General features: G+C 40.0%; 1 protein-coding gene across 4 annotated transcripts in view; it reads right to left on the reverse strand.

The window, feature by feature from the left end:
* CNOT6 (CCR4-NOT transcription complex subunit 6) overlaps positions 1-22980 on the reverse strand; it is an 82744-nt gene that overhangs the window by 4538 nt on the left and 55226 nt on the right. For 3 of the 4 annotated variants that reach the window (XM_050795779.1, XM_050795781.1, XM_050795780.1), the window contains 9 exons: positions 21752-21938; positions 18378-18463; positions 7126-7230; positions 6976-7044; positions 5744-5901; positions 4467-4621; positions 3709-3863; positions 2402-2632; positions 50-252 (listed from right to left, as the gene is read on the reverse strand). In XM_050795779.1, the coding sequence (XP_050651736.1) occupies positions 50-252; positions 2402-2632; positions 3709-3863; positions 4467-4621; positions 5744-5901; positions 6976-7044; positions 7126-7230; positions 18378-18463; positions 21752-21938 (1349 nt within the window). The remainder of the gene's footprint in view (positions 1-49; positions 253-2401; positions 2633-3708; positions 3864-4466; positions 4622-5743; positions 5902-6975; positions 7045-7125; positions 7231-18377; positions 18464-21751; positions 21939-22980) is intronic. The other variant, XM_050795782.1, reaches the window with a different exon arrangement.

Consider the following 22980-nt stretch of genomic DNA (forward strand, 5'->3'; position numbering starts at 1 on the left):
TTAAAATATAAAATAGAGGTTTGAAAAACTTATCAGTCTCAAGACACACCTTGAAATCAAACGTGTAATTTGTGTAAGGCATCAGGCCACTCTCATAGGCACTCTTTAACTTGAAACCATGAGTGATCCTTCCATTGGTGGTTCCATTCTTCCCGTGACAGCTGAAGTTGGTAAGACTTTCATTATACCTCAACTCCTTAAAGTCTTTATGATTTGTTTCTACTCCACCCGTGCTCAAATATTCTACAACACCTACAATGAAGACAAATTTTTTTACTGTCAAATATAATATAAACAAAAAGTAATTTTAAAAGATCATGCAATAGTAAAAAGTTTTAAACTACATATTCCCACGTTCCAAAATGTTTCCTTTTACATTTGCCAGGACTTGTCCAAATCTATTTTTACACAGCTGTAATCACAGAATACTGAATAGTTTATACTTTGCTTTATGAACATGTGTCTTCCCAATTATCATTCTTTAATGCACAATGCAACTGGGCTGGTGGATAATATTTATGGTTACTTATTTTGTAAAATGCAGGTAGTTTCCACTTTTTACAAAGAATTAAAGATAACACCACAATCAACATCTTAGTATGCAGACTTCCTGCTTATGCTCAATTATTTACTTGGTATAAAATCCCAAGATTAGGACTGAATGTGCCATTTTACGATACTGCCAGCTATGGAACAGAATACCACCAGCTAGTTACAGAGCAAGCGTCCACATCCCTAGTCAAGTATTTTCCCAATTTACTAAGCATAGATGGGCTCTGAAAATAAACTTTCATTTGCATTTTATTCACAAATTAGCAAGGCTGGACATTTTCTGACCTGCCTGCTATTACAATATCGTATTTCTCAATGCTGAAATGGGTCTTGGGTATTAATGTGTGACTAGATTTTCTCTTTACCCCTCAGATACTTTGTAGCTACACAGAAAGTAGAAAGCATGTAGAGAAATTGTCAGAGACTACTACTCAACTGCTTCAGCAGCAGTAATCCCCAGACAACCTGATGAAATGAAATAATTACAGATTTTAGATAGCTTTGATTTTCCCTGAAATCGATTTTTTTTTTTTTTTGAAACGGAGTCTCGCTCTGTCTCCCAGGCTGGAGTGCAGTGGCGTGATCTTGGCTCACTGCAAGCTCCGCCTCCCAGGTTCATGCCATTCTCCTGCCTCAGCCTCCCGAGCAGCTGGGACTACAGGCGCCCGCCACCACGCCTGGCTAATTTTTTGAATTTTTAGTAGAGACGGGGTTTCACTGTGTTAGCCAGGATGGTCTCGATCTTCTGACCTCGTGATCCGCCTGTCTCGGCCTCCCAAAGTGCTGGGATTACAGGCGTGAGCCACCGCGCCCGGCCTGAAATCGAATTTTAACTCAGTTTCTTTCTTTCTTTTCTTCTGTTTTTTTTTGGGATAGTCTCACTGTCACCCAGGCTGGAGTGCAGTGGGACAATCTTGGCTCACTGCAACTTCTGCCTCCAGGGTTCCAGTCATTCTTGTGCCTCAACCTTCGGGTAGCCGGGATTACAGGCCTGCACCACCACGCCTGCCTAATTTTTGTATTTCCAGCAGAGACGGGGTTTCACCATGTTGGCCAGCCTGGTCTCGAACTGCTGGCCTCAAGAGATCCGCCCACCTCGGCTCCCCAACGTGCTGGGGTTTTCTTTCTTCCTAACGGCTCTATCTATTGTGATGTCAATAATGTGTTTCCCAATGCGCATGTGTGTGTGTTCACGCATACACTCAAGTCCGAGGAGAAGTATTCCTGTGTGTACAAATGAGTGGAAACACGAAAAGGAAGAAACAGTTTGTTATTACAAGGGCTATTGTTTATTGCACACTATCTATGGAAAGAGCATTCCAGATCAGGCTTTCTGTATTCTACATTTTAATAATCAAGATCCTTGCTCTTTGTTAAAATCGCTTGACTGATGTGTGTGTAAATAAAGGAGCTCAATTTCTACTTGAGGTGTATTTTTCTAATCAAGTTACAAATACGTGCAAAATTGAGATTCCATAATTTTAACTCAAATTTAAACTATGATTATATTACCAGATGCTGGAATCCCAAAGGGGTTGTCTCAATAACCATAATTATCTCTGACTTGGGGGTAATAAAACGGAACTACATACGTTCTTTAAAGAGTTATTTCACGTTATTGGTTATGTGTTTATTCAAAATGATTAACATCCTTCTCCTCAAGCTTCCACAATATCGTTTCATCTTCAAAATGGCCCCTCCACCCCAACGTGACGTTTAAAACCTGCTCATAGCTGCCATTACAAACTGAATTTTTATTTGGACTTAATTTGGAATGATCAGAAACAAAACATTACTAAATCATTTTATGTCAAAAAATATTCTACATAAAATCACATTATTTTCTTACCAGAGTCTGGCAAAGAATTAAGATCTGCACATAACACAAGTGGAATAGTTCCAAATTCTCCCAAAACACTGGATTTGAGGTTGCGAGAGGCTTTATCAATAATGTTCTTCACTTCTGAGAGGAACATCATAGTCTGCACCAACTTCACATCAGAGTACTCAGGGTCCCAATGCATGTGCGCATTGGCCACGAGAATGAGCTGTTTTTCTGTTCCAAGATGTGGCTTTCCAGCTACATTAGATAAAAACGAAACAAAGAAAGAGACAAAACCCACCCATCAGCCCATATATTCTTACAGCGTCTGAAAGCAAATAATCTCTCAGAGTCCCAGAATAGAAAAGACACCTAAAATTTCCATCGGATGACTGAACGTGCCCTACAACAAATCTGAGAAATACACGCCTAAACCTGGGCTGATGCTTCCAGCACAGAGCATTCACTACTTGTGCAAAAACAGCCCTATTTGGGACAGCTTGATTTTTAAAATTCTGTCTCCTTGAAACTTTTGGTCTTAGTTTGGATGTCCTAAATCAAGCCTCACAAAATTACATCTAAACCCGTTTTCTTAGATGTAAGTCCTATTTCCATTTTTTCTATACTTCACATTAAATATCTCCAGTTCCAACTGTTCCTCAAGGGACACAAGTTTCAGCTCCCAGCATAATGGTCACTTGAAATATACTTTCAATTTGAAGTGGTCCATTTATTCCAAACTCAAGACCTTTAAAATAATTATTTTATTTTATATTTTTCTTTATTTATTTGAGAAGCAGTCTCACTCTGTCACCCAGGCTGGAGTGCAGTGGGGCAATCTCAGCTCACTGCAACCTCTGCCTCCCAGGTTCAAGCAATTCTCTCCCTCAGCCTCCCAAGTAGCTGGGATTACAGGCGCCTACCACCACAGCCAGCTAATAAAATGATTATTTTAAACAGATCAGGAAAAGAAGTCAGCTTACAGGACATCCTTGCTGCCAAAAAATTATAAACGTGTATGGAGTTCTTACCCCTGAGCAGTTATTTTAATTTATATTTACTTCAACATTTCTTTTTTATATGAAAAATTCTTAAGCACACACAAAAAATGATTCTTAATGCTTTTCAAGGCTTCTAATACTTTAACGGGCAATGCTTTCTCATGTTGTTTTGTGGTAGAGAAAAAGAGATACATTTCAGGAAAGACAACTTCTCACTGAGTTTCTTCAGGTGTTAGACAAAACCATGAATACACAATGAAATTTCTGTTTTCTACTCTTTTGAAGATTTCTAGTCAGAGCTAGTCAATTTTACAGGAAGTGAAGGGCACTCACACGGCATTTCAATCGATTCCTTCCGAAGTTCTAGCAGTACTGCAACCCCAATGTTATCTTTTGTCATGACTCTGTTCAGCATAGCTTCAGACCCCTCAGAATTTGCCATGGCTAGCTGATTAAATTCAACAGTGTGTTTCTGAACCAAAGTAAATCTAAAACAAAAACAACACACAACACACACAGAGTTGGGAATACCAAGAGGTTAGCTTTGTGGGAAATGTAGTCTTCCCAAACTTCCTTCACAGATACGATGGCACTTAAATCACATTATGGAAAATCCTCCACGGTTAGCACCAAGGTTCCCACATCCATTTAAAGTTGCTCTCAGTCTGTTATTGATACAAATAACAACTTGAAATACTTTTACAACTGAAGAAAATGTAGTAATCTTCTGTTTAGGTTTTATGTTGGAATATTCTACCTTGTAATTTTTAAACAATTCTTTTCTTAAGTATGGGTTTAAGAATCCCTGTACCGTCCTAGAGGGAATTTTAAGTACCTGGTATTTCAATTAACAATTGGAGTTAAACCCTAGTAAACACCTGAAGAAACAGCAGTACTTTAAGCATGTCTCCAAAACAAGGTTATTTCTGATGATTAAAAACAAACAAACAATCACCTAGGTCAAACAGTATTATTTTCTTGAATAATAACATAGTGCCTCATTCTCTCATTTGCCAATTCATTTCTACACCCTTGGCCCCCACCCTGCAAATACTGAGAAAATGTTCTTTTTCAAAAATAAGATGACTTACTTTTCTGTCTTGAAGAATATTGCACAGCCATCAACATGTTTCCTTTCTTGTTCTGACATTGTCCTAGCTCTAGACTTAGGACTGAAGAATCCATTATAGCCACGTTCTTTCAGTTCTACCAGAAAAAAACTGTAATACTGTTCCGTTTCAACCTCCTGAAAAATTGTAAACAGCACAGTCATTTCATAAGAAAAAAATTAGTCTGCATATTAACTTTCATGTACAGTTTGAGAGCTTGAAATAATTTCACAGGACTCGTCTGAAGATTAAAGAATGTAACATCTTTTCACACCAGGCTTGGTGGCTCATGTCTGTAATCCCAGCACTTTGGGAGGCTGAGGCGGGCAGATCACTTGAGGCCAGGAGTTCCAGAACAAGCCTGGCCAACATGGCAAAACCCCATCTCTGCTAAAAATATAAAACTTAGCCAGGCGTGGTGGTGCATGCCTGTAATCCCAGCTACTAGGGAGGCTGAGAATTACTTGAACCCAGGAGGCGGAGGTTGCAGTGAGCTGAGATCATGCCACTCCACTCCAGCCTGGGGGACAGAGCAAGAACTTGTCTCCCCAACCAAAAAAGAAAAAGAAAAAAAAAAAAAAAAAGGTAACATCTTTTCAACGCTCTTTATCTGAAACCAACTGGAACACCTACTTGTCATTTTACAGGTACCAGGTGCCAAGGACAATTCATTGTTATTTAGGAACAATGAATGAAAGACACATACTTCTATGCATGTATATTTCCTTATGTCTTAGAACTGATGTGGAACAAGAATCACAGAGGTCGAAGAACTTTACAAATCATAACTTCAGACCCATGGGGAGAAAGTAACATGTCCAAGATCATGCAAGTGACTATGACAGCTGGACTGAGAACCCAAAATGATCGTGCACCAGGTCAGTCCTTTTTACACGGTGCCTTAATTGTTCTAGTAACATGGTCAGCAATGCAAAGTTATAGCTTGACCATGCCAGAACTTCAGTAACTTTGCCACCCAATTCAAAAATAGTGCAGGGACACTGGAGGAAGGAGGAAGGAGGAAGGTGAGTATTTAGCGGTCATGGCAAATGCATAAAACCCAGCTTAGCTCATTTGCTTATTTTGCAACACAGCACTGCAAAGCAAGGCAGGCAGTACTCCCAGCATTCACTGATAACAGCAAAAAGCAGTACTTGAAGAACTACCGAAGCTGAAACTTCAAATGTGTCAGTGTAATGTATTCCTAGTTTGTTCCTTGCTTTATCAATGCTAGGTCGACTCTCTTCTGTCTGACTTACCTGAAGACTTACGATATCAGCATTGCAGCTCAAGATTTCTTGAATAATGGCCTTTTTCCTGTAGTCCCAGTTTAGTGCCCATGATGGACAGTAGCCGTATAACTGCCGGGTCGCATATTTATCACAAAGAACATTATAGCACATGACAGAAAACAAGGCTGTAGGAAAGATAACTTTACTTATTCACACACGTGGCAGAAAAAAAATATGTAATTAATTTCAGTAATGGTTTTCACTTAAATGTTAAGTTTGACTGTATTCATTCAATCTATAGTCACTGAAAAGCTACCATATGCCACACATGGGGGATAAATAAAAGACGGATATCACAAGCAGGATAGATAAGTGAACAAGTTAGAATACAATGTACTACCTGCTACAGAGGCAGGCACAGAGGTTTGGAAGTAAAAAGTCTAAGCTTGTGAGCCCTTCGGTCTCTGAGTCTAACATTCCTCATGTTTATACTCCTACCATGCTACCAACTGTTCATGTATGACATGGAAACTGGATAGGTAGTCCTTAATAGGCATGCCTCATTTTCTTCTACAGCACAACTATTATTATTTCATGCAAAATGAAAACGGTATCATAGACCAAATTTTGTTACACGCGCCATGAAAGCTCCCAAACTATTTTCATAGAATTTAGGTTAAAAGGAGATGAGCAGTCATTAGTTCCACTTTCCTCTTAAGTAAGGGTTTAGCTCTCTTATAACTTGGTAGTGTCAAATCTATTTGGAACATGCTAGGATTTGGAAACTTCTAACAGAGAAAGATTTGGGTGTATTCATTTTAAGTGAATTCCATCAGTACATTACAGAAGGGTTTCTCAACAAGAGTGGCACTACTAACATTTAGGTGAAGTCTGTTGCAGGGGCCTGTGCCATGTACTACAGAATGCTGAGCAGCATCCCTGGCCTCCATCCACTAGATGCCAGCAGCACTTCTCCCCGGTTATGACCATCAAAGTTGTCTCCAGACATTGCCAAATGCCCTCTGGGGGATAAACGGCCCATTTGAAAAGCACTGCTTTATAGTACACTTTCTATATAGCATAATGTAATATACATAGAGGTCATGTGAGCAAGAATTCTTTTTCATTACCTCCCAAACCAAATCAACCTTAAACATTCTATCTTAATGCTACCTGTAATCTAAGCATGCCGACAATACTGTTAGGCTTATAATAGAGACTGAGCAAAAACAACAGTTAAAAAATAAAAGACTACCAACCAGTTGGCCTTGTTCTATCTGGTTCTTGTAACATAATCCAAGACCTTGGAGGTGGTTGTTCTGTTGTAACTAGTTGAATAGAAAATACAGAATTAAGCAATATTCTTACACATCTTCCTAATAAAAAGGTTTAAACAAATAACCACTTACTTCTTTTTGCAGTACCTGACAAATTATCAAGCAAATAGTTCAGCAGCCGTCTTGTTCCATCTGGTTCCTGATAAAGGTTCAATATATCCTGGGTAAGGGGATTTCCTGGAAATAATTTTAAAAAAGTAAAATGAAACTAAGCACTAAAATGTTTCAAAATTTTATTATGTACCAAAATTATCAGATCATCTATAACAATGTTATAGTTACTAGTAAGATGTCAAACTACAGAAAATGTTTTTTCAGTTTTTGATATAAGAGTAAAAATGATTCATACCATGTTTTATATACACATTCAAAACATAATATTAATGGGCTGATGTCAATCAGAAATGCTCTAGCAGTGCTCTGTATCTGACCTGCCTTGCCAACATTTTCAATAACACAGACGGTCATAACAAACAAGAGCGAGTAAAACAGGAACAGGGCAGCCAGGTGACTGGGGGAGTGGGTGGGCAGAGGAAACAGTGAAGGGAAGGATGAAAGCCAGCGTAATGCATCAGAGAATCAAAACTCTACAATGTCACAAAGCTAACAACAAAACATCCTAATGACAAATATACACTTGCACTTAGATCTTTTAAAGTCATACTGAATAAAGCAACAACATGGGGCTGACTTGGCTTAAGAATTAACTCACTAAGGAGCGGGAAAAAAATCCCAGGGCCATGAGCCATCTGTAAATTCAATAACTGCTTTGTACCAAAATGAGAGCAAATACAATGATTTACATATACCTACAAGAGCCTCAAATCCTCTCAGAAGGGTTTCTTATGTACATGAGAAACAAAAGTACAAATAACAACAGTACAGTGCAGGGTTTCATGGAGCAAAGTTCCTATCCATTCTACACAAGCGTTGTGTATTATTCTGGATGCCACAGAGCCATTTTAAGAAAACCAGACAAATTCTGCAGTTTGAAGGCGGCAGATAAAATGGTCAAAGATCTTAACCATACCAAATGAAGACAAACTAAAGGATATGGTAGATAAGAATGATCACAACCTAAAGCAAGTGTTTTTTCCTATTCTCTCATAAAAGATTGAACTCAAAGAGCAGAAGGAAGACTGACAGATAAGATCTAACAGGAAAGGCCAAGGCAGAATAGAAGACGTTGGCAAACACTGTTAGCTATTTGAAACGCCCTGTGCTGTGAGGCAGTGGAGTATCCTTCAAAGAAGCTGAGTTGCATGGATGGGAAAAATGGCAAAGTTCATTTACCTTTAAGATCTCTTTCAGTTTGAAAATTCTAGGATTCTAAGAATTATAAAAAGTAAAAATCTGCTGCTCTAAGTGCAAAGTAGGTATTTGCAGGAATACAATTACAAGAGCACCAATCTCTGACATGTGTGGTTCTTTATACCCATCAGTTTTTTCATGTTTTCACTGAGTCACAATCCTGTGAGATAGGCAGCTACAACCTGAAGCTTATCAGGACCCTGTGTGAAACACATCTTGAGAAAACGAAGTCAACCGAAAACTTCTCAGTATCAGGTAAACAACTCATTCTAACCAGACCTACAGTGATGCTGGGTTTTTTTTTTTTTTTTGAGACGGAATCTCGCTGTGTCGCCCAGGTTGGAGTGCAGTGGTGCGATCTCGGCTCACTGCAAGCTCCGCCTCCTGGGTTCACGCCATTCTCCTGCCTCAGCCTCCGGAGTAGCTGGGAATACAGGCGCCCGCCACCATGTCCAGCTAATTTTTTTTTTTTTTTTGTATTTTTAGTAGAGACGGGGTTTCACCGTGTTAGCCAGGACAGTGTCAACGTCCTGACCTTCTCATCTGCCCGTCTTGGCCTCCCAAAGTGCTGGGATTACAGGCGTGAGCCACCGCGCCTGGCCGATGCTGTCTTTATACTACTTTCTAGTGCAAAGAATATTGACAGGTGACTGCTTCTACCTATGTGATCCCCCCTTGTAAGATCTTGCTTTATAAACTAAAAAGCATCCCCAAATACAAAGACCTACTTATGACTCTAATAAATGCACATTGAAGCCCAATGGTGTGGTGGATGTCACCTACATCTGCTTGCTTTTGGGAATTTTTTTTTTTTTTTGAGATGGAGTCTCGCTCTACTACCCAGGCTGGAGGGCAGTGGTGCGATCTCGGCTCACTGCAAGCTCCACTTCCCAGGTTCGCGCCGTTCTCCTGCCTCAGCCTCCCGAGTAGCTGGGAGTACAGGCGCCACCACCACGCCCGGCTAATTTTTTGTATTTTTAGTAGAGACAGGGTTTCACGGTGTTAGCCAGGATGGTCTGATCTCCTGACCTCGTGATCCGCCCGCCTCGGCCTCCCAAAGTGCTGGGATTACAGGCGTGAACCACTGCACCCGGCCGGGACTTCTTTTAAATTGAAAATTAATCTGCTCTTCACTACCTGGAAAAAGAAAACAATATACATGAATAAAGTCAACAACAATAAAATTCTGGAATTAAAACATTATACTGAGTCCTGAGAAAGAAACAAAAGTAAATGAGAAGTTAGGGTAGATGGAGTAAAAACACTTTTCCCTATTCATCCTGGTAGGTACACCTAAAAGCACTGTATATTATGTGTAAAACAAACATAAAACTCTGAAACAAGGAGAGAAGGCAGAATAGCCAGAGACTGCAGGACCTGACGAATGGCACGGGGGTGAGTTCCCGCGTTTACGTTTTGCCTCAGATATTCGAGACATGCAGCTAAGAAGTCAGTAACATGGAAACACCAGTGGGTACAGACCCAAAAAAATCCCAACAAAAGCCCAAGGACCAGGGGAAGGGCTGCCTAAAAAGACAAAAGTTTTAGAGAAGAACCACTCTACTCAAGCTTAACACTAAGGAAAAAAATGTGGTCCCATCTCTACCCACACCAGCATGAGCCAAGTAGACAGCCTGGCAGACTTCTGCTGCAAGAGAAAGAAAGGAGGTGATATGGAGCTCCCCCTCCTCCCTCTGAGGTGGTGTCAGAGGAGGCCAAGTAGAGTCAAGACTTTCACCATCTCTCTGCAATAAAGAGGACACGCCAATGCGGTGTCTGTGGAGACTGCGTGAAGAGCCAAAACTACCACCTCCACCAGCAGTAACGAGGAGTCCCTACTCCCAGGTGTCAAGGAAAGCTAAGTGGGACCTGAACTTCTACCTTCACTGGCAGGAAGAAGACAATGCCCTGGTTCCCTCGCCATGGCAGTGCTAGGGAAAGAAAACCAAACTAAAGAGTTTAATGAGATCTAGAGTCTCATAATATGAGTGAGTCCAGTTTCAAATGAAAATAGCTAATCACACCAATACACGAAGATACCAAATGCAAACGATAAACAGCTTCCAACCCTGAGATGACAGAAACAGAATTACCCAACCAAGACAAAGGAATCATGACAAAAATGCTTCAATGAGAAATTACAAACATGCTTCAAATAATAAAAAAAAAAACCAGGAAGACTGAGCAAAGAAAAAGAAGGTTCAGGCAAATAAAACATTTAAAACCAAATAGAAATGTTAGAATTGAAAATAAAATAAATGAAGGCTAGGCATGGTGGCTCATGCCTGTAATCTCAGCACTTTGGAGGCTGAGGCAGGAGGATCACGTGATGCCAGGAGTTCGAGACCAGCCTTGTTAACACGGCAAAACCTCGTCTCTACAAACAAACAAACCAAACTAGCCATGCATGGTGGCGCGTGCCTGTGGCCCCAGCTGCTTGGGAGGCTGAGGTGGGAGGGCTGCTTGAGCCTGGGAGGTCAAGGCTGCAGTGAACCAAAGACAGTGCCACTGCACTCCAGCCCAAGACCCGAGCTCCTGGTTGACTGACTGATTGATCAGAACACAGACCAACAACAATAAAAAGAACAAAGTCTCTGGGACTTGCGGGACTATAACAAAGGATCTAACATTCATGTCATCAGAGGCTTGGATGCTGAGGACACAAAGGACAGGGCTGAAAAAGTACTCAAAGAAATAATGGCTGAAGATTCTCACAATATGGCAATAAATATAAACCAACAGATTTAAGAAGCACAGTGAACCCCTAAACAGGAAAAACCCAAAGGAATCCACAGCAAGACACATCATAATTAAACTTCTGAAAACTAAAGACAAAGAAAAAACATCTTGAAAGCAGCCGGAGAACAATAACACCTTACCTGCAGGAGAAAAACAAATCTGAATGACAACAGATTTGTCATCATAAGTCATGGAGACCAGAGGAAGTTGCAAAACATTTTTCAAGTGTTGAAAGAACTGTCAAACCCAGAATCTTATATCCAGTGAAAATATCCTTCAGGAATGAAGGGGAAATAAAGACAATCTCAGATCACAAAAAAACTAAGAATCTGTTGCCAGCAGATCTACCCAAAGGGAACCACCAAAAAAATTTCTCTAAATACAAAGGAAATGATAAAAAAAGGACTTTGGAACATTAGGAAAGAAAACAATATAGGTAAACAAAAAAACATGGGCAAATACGAGATTTCCTTAAGTTTTCTAAGTCATGTTTGACAGTTTAAAAAACTCTGGCCCAACACGGTGGCTCACACCTGTAATCCCAGCACTTTGGGAGGCCGAGGTGGGTGAATCATGAGGTCAGGAGTTCGAGACCAGCCTGACCAACATGGTGAAACCTCGTCTCTATTAAAATTGAAAAATCAGCTAGGTATGGTGGCACGTGCCTGTAATTCCAGTTACTTGGGAGGCTGAGGCAGAAGAATAGTCTGAACCCGGGAGGCAGAGGTTGCAGTGAGCTGAGATCGTGCCACTGCACTCCAGCATGGGTAACAGAGCGAGACACAGTCTCAAAAAAAAAAAAAATTATAAAACTAATGTGATTCTAAATTTATGTAAAGAAAATATTCTGAACTTTTATCAATGGCAGTGAATGACAGTGAATAAAAGGATGTAAAGAGAGTTAAGGTTTGATACTTCCCTTGAACTGGTAAAATAACACCCACTTAAACTGTGGTAAGTTACACATATAGTGTGATACCTAGAGGAACCATGAAACATCTATACAAATAGACACACTCAAAAACACTACAGAAGAATCAAAATGGAATCTAAAAACTGTTTAAGTAACCCATAGGCAGGCAGAAGCAAAGAGAAAAAGACAAAAGATGAAGAAACAGAAAGCAAAAAAATAAAATGGCAGACTTACACCCTAACTTAACTAACTTTAAATGTAAATGGTCTAAATATACCGATTAAAAGACTGGTAGAATGGATTTTAAAATATGACCCAACTATATACTGTCCACAGAAACTCACTTCAAATGTAATAAGAGAGGCAGGAAAGGAATGGTAAGAGATACATAATATAATGCAAAAGTTGATCAAAGGAAAGCAGGAGTGGTTATATTAGTACCAGATAAAGTGGACTTCAGAGGAAATAAAACTGCCAGAGACAGAATATCACATTATGTAATAACAAAGGGTCAATCCCTTAAGATGACACAGCAATTCTAAGTGTGCTTCCAAACAAGAGAAGTGCAAAATCTTTTATGCAAAAACTGACAGAACTGAAAGGAAAACAGAGTCTACAATTACAGTTGGAGACTTTAACACCTCTCTCTCCACAACTGACAGAACATGACAAAAACCCCACTACCATCGACCTAAAAGACATTCAGTTAATATATAGAAGGCTAATAGATACTTATAGAACATTCCATCCAAAAACAGAAAACACATTCTTTTCCAGTACTCAAGAAACATATGCCAGGATGGACCATATCCTAGGCCATCAAACAAACTTCAACAAGTTAAAAAGAACTGAAATCATACAGAATGTTCAATTTCTGACCACAATGAAATCATATCAAAAATCAATAACCGAGCTGGGAGTAAAGTGCTTGTAGTCCCACCTACTTCAGAGGCTGAGGTGGGGGGGATTGCTTGGGCCTCAAGAGTCGGAAACCAACCTGGGTAACACAGCCAGAACTCGTCCCAAAATAATAAACAAACAAATAAAATATACTGAGCTAGTGAAAACGAAAATACAAATATCAAAATTTGTTGCTGGACATAGCTTCTAAAGCAGGGTTGGGAGGAAAATGCATAAAGACAAAAGTCTAAATAAAGACAGAAGTCTCAATTCAATAATCTAAGCTATCGCCTCAAGAAGCTAGAAGAAAAAAAAAAAGAGCAAATGCAAGAAGGAAGGAAATACTAAAGAGCAGAACTCAATGAAATAAAAGTCTCCATATTGTTTTCATCTAAAAAGCAATAGCAGTTTTTTTGTTTTAAAGTTGCTTCTGCCGAAGGAGGGCGCGCCTTCCTGGGCCACGCTGGAAAGCACCGGCTACCAGGCCGGCTTTAGGTCACACTGTGAGGAGCAGGGGGCCCAGCCCGGCCAGCCCCAACCGCCCAAGGTCTCACTCTCCACAGGGCCCTCCTCCCATGGCATGGATCCTGCCCCAGGCTCTCCACTCATCACGTCTCCAGTTATCCAGGTCCTTGCCATCTCCCTCTCCTCCCATGCGTCTGTCTTGGCCTCTGAGACTAAAGAACACTTCTTTTCTCCTCTCTGTGGACCATATCCTGATAAAAGTGCCAGGTCACTAGACCCCAGAAGCCTGGAGTGTGTTCCCTGTGGCCACACACAGCTGCACCGTTGTGAGGCTGAGTCCAAGAGCCAGTTCCTTCCTGGGGCTTCAGAACTGGTTCTGCAGATGTTGGTGGAAGGATGGACACTTAGATCAATGAAACAGAATAAAAAAATCCAGAAACAGATTCACACAGATATGCTCAACTGATTTTTGCCAAAGGTGCAAAACAATTCAGTGGAGGTAAGATCATCTTTCAATAATGCTGCTGGAGCAACTGGACATCCACAGGCCACACACGCACACAAAAAGAACCTTGAGCTACTCCTCACATCTTTTAACTCAACCTTAAGTCAAAATGGATCATAGACTTAAATGAAAAACATAAGACCACAAAGCTTTTAAAAGAAAACCTAAGGGAAAAATCTTTGGGACTTAGAGCTATTCAGAGTTCTTAGACTCGAAACAAAAATCAGGATCCATAGAAGAAAAAACTGATAAACTGGGCTTCATTAAAATTAAAAACTTTTGCTGTGCAATGACCTTGTAAAAAGCTACATACTGAGAGAAATATGTGCAAACCACATATTCCACCAACGACTAGTATCTTGAATATATAAAGGACTCCCAGTAAAAAAGCAAACAATCTAATTAGAACACGGACAATGACAAGAAGAAATGTCACCGAAGAAAAACATTACAAATGACAAATAAGCACCTATAAAGATGCTGAATATCTTTAGTCATTGGGGAAATGTAAATCAAAACCATGAGATGACTACACACCTACCAGAAAGGCTAACACAAAAATAGTGACAACACCAAATGCTGGTGAGGATGCAGAGAAAGTCAATCACCCGTGCACTGCTGGTTAGAATGTAAAACAGTGCTGACACTACAGAAAACCATTTAGCAATTTCTTAAAAAATGAAATACACAACCCTCAAATGACCCAGCCACTGCCCTCCGGGACATTTACCCTAGAGAACTGAGTAACTCACACAATAACCTGCACACTGAATGTTCACAGCAGCTCTTATTTGTAACAGCTCCAAATAAGAAGTCATCCAGATTTCCTTCAGCAGGTAAATGGTTAAACTAACCACGAGACATTTCTATCATAGAATACTACTCTCGTCTATTTAAAGGAACAAATTGTCAATACATGCAACCAGGACAAATATCCAAATAATTAACCTGAGTGGAAAAGCCCATCTCAAAAGACTGCATACAGTATGATTCCACTCAGTGGCATTCTTTTTTTTGAGACAGAGTCTCGCTCTGTCGCCCAGGCTGGAGTGCAGTGGCGCGATCTCGGCTCACTGCAACCTCTGCCTCCGGGTTCATGCCATTCTCCCCCCTCAGCCTCCCAAGTAGCTAGGACTACAGGAGCCTGCCACCACGCCCGGCTAATTTTGTTTTTGTATTTTTAGTAGTGATGGGGTTTCACCATGTTGGCCAGGATGGTCTCGATCTCCTGACCTCATGAGCTGCCTGCCTCGGCCTCCCAAAGTGCTGGGATTATAGACGTCAGCCACTGCGTCCGGCCCAGTAGCATTCTTAAAAGAGCAAAACTTAGAAGGAGTGAGCTGGGGCAGGAACAAAGTAGGTATGGCTATAAGAGCGCAACAAAAGGATCTTCTGGTGATAGAAATGTTCTACAATCCTTTTCTAAATGGACATATAATTGTATATGTTTATGGGGAACGGTGTGGTGTTTCCACACAGTTATTCATCGTGGAATGATCAAATCAGACTAATCCACATATCCATCACCTCAAATACTTATTTCTCTGTGGTGAAAACATTTAATATCCATTCTTTTAGCTGTTTAAAAATACAAATTATTATTAACTACAGTCACTACGCTATGCAACAGATCACCAGACCTATTACTCCTGTGTAAATGAAAGTGCGCACTCTCTGACCAACCTCTCTCCTTTCCACTCTGTCCCCTGTCCCCAGGCCTCTGGGAACAACCATTCTACACGCTACTTCTATGAGTCTGACTTCTAAAGACTTCACACATAAATGAGATCATGTTTGTTTTTGTCTGTGTCTGGCCTATTTTACAAAATATTCTGTATCTTGACTATTCTGTGTTCGATGATGTGAAACTATAGTTTTGAAAGATGCTACTATTGGAGGGAGTTGGGTAAAGGGGATAGGATTGTTCTGCATTATTTCTTGTAAGTGCATGTGAATCTACAAGTATCTCAAAATAAACAGTTTAAGAAAAAAAAAAAAAAAGTGAATGGGCACCTAAGGTCACAGTCCTGCCTTTCACTGTAGCACTGTAGCACAATTTTGAAGAGCATTTAAAAATGTAGAGGAAAAGGTGAAGGCTGCCAGCCATCCTGCAACAACTTCAAAGAAAATGGTATGAACTGATTGATGAGGCAGAAATACTTTGGTTCTGCAAGAATGTATGACGTATAATAGCAAACAAACATGACTCTGAACTAAGTGATATGTTTTCTCTCTTCCAAGCGGATGCCAGGAGAAATCAATGATAGTTTTCAGAAGGCAAAGATGACACAATTGCTTTAAGAAGTAAAGCAGCAGATCTACCCCAAAACGGATCATTCCACCCAATGTTCCAACACAACATTAGAATTAAAGCGTAAACTGCAAAAGCTCAGAAAAATAAAAGGATTTGTCCAAAGGAGGTATAAACCAGTAAAAGAAGACTGCTATTACGGATGCGTAATGCTGTCCAACAGGATATGTGAGATAAACAAATGTCTCTTTGAAACTACACTTCCAAGAAAGAAACACAGACGTCTAGAGGTGATAAAGTAAAGCATCTGAAACGGAAAAGCAAGGGATCATCAAAAATGAAGGAGGCATAAAGAACTGCCCCTACCACTGCAGGCATTTACACTTAGAGGCTCTCATATACATTAAATCAGTATGAAAATTTACGGCCGGGTGCAGTGGCTCACACCTGTAATCCCAGCAATTTGGGAGGCCGAGGAAGGTGAATCACTTGAGGTCAGGAGTTTAAGACCAGCCTAGCCAACATGGTGAAACCTCGTCTCTGCTAAAAATACAAAAACTTAGCTGGGCATGGTGGTGGGTGCCTGTAATCTCAGCTACTCAGGAGGCTGAAGCAAAGAATTGCTTGAACCTGGGAGGAGGAGGTTGCAGTGAGCCGAGATTGTGCCACTGCAATCCAGCCTGGGTGACAGAGACTCCATCTCAAAAAAAAAAAAAGAAAAGCAAATTTGTGACTGGTGACCCTAACTTCAAATAAAGTTTGTGAAAATCCTTAGTGCGTACGAATTACAGTTTGTAAAACATATACTGTAAGATTATGAAAACCTTGAATTGGAGAAACATACCTCTGCCATGAGGAAGACTGGAAAAACAAAGAGGGTCTCAACATTCTGTAATGTTCCATTTCTTTTGCATTAAAAAAATTATATATAAAAATGATAAAGTATTCACTGTTAATTCTGGCAGTCAGTATATGGACACTTTGCCACACAGTACTTTTCTGTTCTTCAAATTTAGAAACAGCTAGACTGGGAAATATAACAGAAAAGGGCATCTTCATTTTGCATTTCACTGGCCTTTATTTTTAGGAGCCTTAGCTAGTGCAGCCCACACAGAAAAAAACATTCCAAACCATTTACAATGCTGATGTTTGTTGAGTATGACTTTCCATATATTTTAAAACATATATTTGTATTTTTTATTTTTTTAAAAACTGTTATTTTATGATATATAAAATATTTATAGGACTAAAGCCTTTTATATAACTATTTTTAATAAACTAAGAGTGCAATCCTTTTTTTTAAAGACAGAGTCTCACTCTGTCACGCAGGCTGGAGTGCAGTGCCACTGTCAGCTCACTTCAACCTCTGCTTCCCAGGTTCAAGCAATTCTCATGCCTCAGCCTCCCAAGTAGGTGGTACTATAGGTGGGAACCACCATGCCCAGCTGACTGTTGTAGTGTTGGTAGAGATGGGGTTTTGCCATGTGGCTCATGCTGGTCTTAAACTCCCGGCCTCAAGATACCCGCCCACCTGAGCCTCCCAAAGTGTTGTGATTACAGGTGTTAGCGACTGAGGCCGGCTTACGGCTGCAAATCTTGAAGCCTTCATCCAGTGACTTTTTTGAAGAAGCAATAGTACAGTAGGCTAGACACACCTACCTAAGGCTGGTGAAGAGCCACTTAACATGATAAAAAATTTACAGGCATTGATGTATTGTCAAAATATAACTTTTAATATTGTTGGCTTAAAAAATATTTATTTTCTAATAGTTCTTGCTGGATCAGTTATGGCTCTATAATCAAGTCCTCATAAATCAAGAAAAATATGCTTAAATCTTGATCATCAGCAGGTTCAAACGGTCAAAATTTTCTACTTACTGTTTTCTGTACTATATGAGAGGCTCTATTTTTTTGAGATTTGAATCTAAGAAAAACAGCTGTTTATAACATGATGAAATAAAGAAAGTACAGCCTCAGGGAAGTATCCCCAGAACACAGGGTTCATTAAAACAGAGTCTGAAAAGAAGGGCTGAGCCCGGAGCAAAAAAAAGAAAACAAAGACTAGTAGATAGTCTACAGCTGAGCAGAGAAGAATAAAACCATTGCGATATAGCTAAGAAACTGATGAAGTCTGGGGGAAAATGAGTCTTTAAAGAATCCCCTAGCAGAAAGATTCTTGCCTTCTTTAGATTCAAAGACATATATACAAACCATAAGAAGTACAAATATGGAAGTCATACCTTTCAGGCCTAAAGTCTGCAACTGAAACAGTTTTCCCAGCTCAAAAGGTAGAACTCGTAACAGGTTGTTATTTAAATGGAGCTCCCTGTTGATGTAAAAATTCCAGGAAGTCAGAAAAATATGTTAGCCTTTAACAGTTAAAATCAACAACATAGTTTCTAGGAATATAAGCACCTAACAATGAAAAAATGTTACATTATATTTCAATGTCCAGTACAGCATTTCTTAAACTACATGTGGTTTAAAAAAAAAAAAAAAAAAAAACTGCCAGAGAATACAAGAAACAAATTACTAGAAAAATGAAATAATGGGGGAAAAGGACAAAATACAAGCCCCAATTTTTAAAAAGTATTAGATTTAACAGACATATAAAATTACTCAATTGCTATATTAATCTCACTGCAGACCGGCAAGACAGTTTGCAAACTGGCCCCAGGTCACAGACCACACCGAGTATCACTGGTCTAGCACACGTGGGGTCTACTACACGTTTAAGACAGTGGAAATGATAAACTAGCCTACCATGTGAATTCTTAAAAGAGAACTAAAATAATCATTTATGACTCAAAAGAGCTTATAACAGCTGCACAATTAAGCTTATGATTGCTATTAACTAAAGTTGCATTTAAAAAATAACGGTAGCTGTATTAACTATTCATTATTATTCTTAATAATTTGTTTTGCAGAGATAACCATAATATAAATATCAAAGGAATCTTCAAGGGTTGCGGCAGAGAGGGGGGAACATTCAGGGAAAGAACCACCAGAGACCCAATACTGATACAGTGGCAGTTTGTCTTTTTTTTTTTTTTTTTTTTTTTTTTTTGAGACAGTCTCTCGCTCTGTCGCCCAGGCTGGAGTGTAGTGGCGCGATCTCCCCTCACTGCAAGCTCCGCCTCCTGGGTTCATGCCATTCTCCTGCCTCAGCCTCCCAAGTAGCTGGGACTACAGGTGCCCATCACCATGTCCGAATAATTTTTTGTATTTTTAGTAGAGACGGGAATTCACCGTGTTAGCCAGGATGGTCTCCATCTCCTGACCTCGTGATCCACCCGCCTCAGCCTCCCAAAGTGCTGGGATTACAGGCGTGAGCCACCGCGCCCAGCCCTATTTGTCAATTTTTAAGTGTGCAGGATATATATTTCTATAATCTTTGGTTTTTGACATTTAAATGAATCTCGGTTACTGAGCAAGCCAGAAGGTCTGTGTGGCTGTAAACTGAACAAGAAGAGCTAGTTCTGATATCTGGCTCCTGTTTATTTCCAAACACAACACACAGAAAAAAGGAGGTCCCTCGGCTGGCCGCAGTGGCCCATGCCTGTAATCCCAGCACTTTGGGAGGCTGAGGCAAGCAGATCACTTGAGGTCATGAGTTCGAGACCAGCCTGGTCAACATGGTGAAACCCTGTCTCCACTAAAAATACAAAAATTAGCCGGGCATGGTGGCACACACCTGTAATCCTAGCTACTCAAAAGGCCGAGGCAGGAGAAATGCTTGAACCCAGAGTCAGAGGTTGCAGTGAGCTGAGGTCACACTATTGCACTCCAGCCTGGGCGACAAGAGTGAAACTCCATCTCCAAAAAAAAAAAGGAGGCCCTTCCTCTGTCTCCAATAAAAAAAAAAGGAGGTCCTTCAAGTAAATTTGTTTCAGAGGACTAAAAACAGTCATAGAATAAACTCAATAATTAAGCCTAAAAAAAAGTCAAAAGGCTGGAGGAGTAGGAGCAACAGAGGCAAAGACCTTTCAAAAAGTCCTATTCCTTTTTACTACATGGCTAATGGCAGAAGGCAGCAGAAAAGCCAGTGGAACCATGTCAAGAAGTCAGTTAATATGAAATAGTACAAACTATTCCATTGGGGTTAACGTAATACCTGGAATTTAGCCTTATATTTAATTTGGTTAGATCTTATCTACCTTATAAAACAGAAGTAAAATAGTAATAATAATAATGGGCCAGCCACAGTGGCTCATGCCTGAAATCCCAGTTTTCTGGGAGGCCAAGATGGGAGGATCTTTTGAGGTTAGGAGTTTAAGACCTGCCTGGGCAACACAGTGAGACCCTCATCTCTATCAAAATAAAAACAGCAATGAGCATTTCTTCTCTTTCTTTTTTTCTAGAGGGCAGGAGGGTAGAGACAGGGTCTGTCTTGCTCTGTCACCCAGGAAGGAGTGCAGTGGCATGATCTCTGCTCACTGCAACCTTGACCTCCTGGGCTCAAGTCATCCCTGCGCCTCAGCCTCCCGGGTAGCAGGGACTACAGGTGCACGCCCAGCTAATTATCTGGGGATTTTTTTTTTTAAGAGACCAGATTCTCACTATGTTGACAAGACTGGTCTGAAACACCTGGGCTTAAGCAATCAGCCTGCCTCAGCCCCACAAAGTACTGGGATTACAGATGTGAACCACCGCATGCAGCCTGCAATTACCATTTCTTGCAATACAGTCTATGCCAGGCAACATACTAATGTTTTTTTACCCATTATCTCAAATATCCCTTATCCTGGGTCAAGAAGGTTGTCCAAGATCACATAACTCATAAATGGAAAAGTTAAGATTCCAACCTGAACTTACACATGTGACTCCAAATGCTACATATTTCATGCTATACGCCCCCAAATTTAATAATTAATTCTAGCTCTTTCAAGTCCAGGCTTTACTACTATCAAACATACAAGCCCTGGGATGGCAAAAAAGGTTTTACCAATTGGCAATGGTTTCCTGGACCCCGTGTTAAGGATGGTATGGTGCCGTTTGTCATGGGGAAGTATGTGGGATACCGTAAGTGCCTTGCAGTCCAGCCCCTCTCTGTCCAAACTTTTTCATTCAAAAATAAAGTATATTACACAAAATACAGTAATTAAAAAAATTCAGCCAATCATCTACGTAATTTATTATTAGCTGACATTCAGTTTTCCCAAAAACAAAACTATAAAGTTATAAAGGATATAGTTATGTTTCCTTTTATTCAAATACCATTAAATGCATAGTTTTGGTTCCTAACACAACGTTTTTTTTTTTTTTTTTTTTTTTTTTTGAGATGGAGTCTTGTGCTGTCACCCAGGCTGGAGTGCAGTGGCCGGATCTCAGCTCACTGCAAGCTCCGCTTCCTGGGTTCACGCCATTCTCCTGCCTCAGCCTCCTGAGTAGCTGGGACTACAGGCGCCCACCACCACGCCTGGCTAATTTTTTGTATTTTTAGTAGAGATGGGGTTTCACCATGTTGGCCAGAATGGTCTCAATCGCCTGACCTCATGATCCTCCCACCACAGCCTCCCAAAATGCTGGGATTACAGGTGTGAGCCACCATGTCGGGCCTATATTTTGTTTTAGGGGTCATATAGTTAGTATGTATTAAGTTGTATCTGCATACCTGAGTGATACCATGTTTCCGAGTTCTGCGGGTAAGCTACGAATTTTATTAGATGACAGGTCCAAATACACCAGATTGTGAAGCTTGGCAATGTCTGAAGGAATTCGGGACAGGGAATTGTCACTCAAATGCAAAGCTGTCAGGTGAGTCAGTGACCACAAAGATGCACTTAAGCTTCTTACTTTTCCTGTAAGAGAAAAAAATACAGGAACGGATTATATAGTTTTCTCTACAATTTGTTCTGTAGATTCAGTAAGATTTAGATGTTGTTATGAGTAACTTAAATTTTATCCAAAAAACTTGTGAGAAGGGGTTAACAGGAAATCTTACCTATTCTACAACAATTCATTGCTATGATTAAGTTGTAAGCTCCTCACTTAGCGGGTTAAAATAAAAAGTTAATGTGCCAACACTACTTAGATTGCATCTTTGGAGCACAAAAAGAATTTATCCTTTAAAATTATCTCAGATATGAGAGGGAAATATGACTAATTTATAGTAATGATAAATCCAATATCTGAACATCATGACTGGTTTGGACTTATGCAAAATAACACAAATTCTACTATCTCAGAGGCTGTTCATTATCTCCAGAAAACAAGAATGTTGCCTAAAAACAAAAAGGAACACAAGGTATTCTTAGTTGAGTTTTAAGACCAGAGTACCCAAGTGATAACTGCATGAAGAACCACAGAGCTAAGCAGCATTTGCATTATGTGTTAGCAAGTAAAAACACTTGCCCAGAAACACTTCAAATATTAAGTCAGACCTTTCTAATCAAATAGTAGTAGGCATAAGATTCAGTGACTAAGAATAGAATGATAAAATCTTTCAATGCAATAATAAATCTGTACTTTGGTACTTCTTGATAAATTGTCAATGGTTTCTACAATCTAAGCATGTTCCCCATAATCTCCTTACTGGTTCAGGATCTAATCTGAGAGAGAATGAAACAAATGTAACGAAAACATACCAATCTTTCAGAACTGATTAATTTTCTATCGGTTGAAGAAAATGCAACCTTGAGACTTCTTACCAAGATAGAGTAACAAGAATTAAATTTACCATGCCACCTGTGACAACTATCATATCAGATAATATACACGAATCAGCAAATTTCTAAGATGAGACACCAACCAGTGCAGGAGAGTCATTCCTGAAGGGTGGGAAGCAAACAAGGTAGACCCTATAACTGTCTCAGCTTACTCCTTGGACAGCACTTACAGGAA

This window comes from Macaca thibetana, chromosome 6 (genome assembly GCF_024542745.1).
Source record: "Macaca thibetana thibetana isolate TM-01 chromosome 6, ASM2454274v1, whole genome shotgun sequence".
Classification (NCBI taxonomy): domain Eukaryota; kingdom Metazoa; phylum Chordata; class Mammalia; order Primates; family Cercopithecidae; genus Macaca; species Macaca thibetana.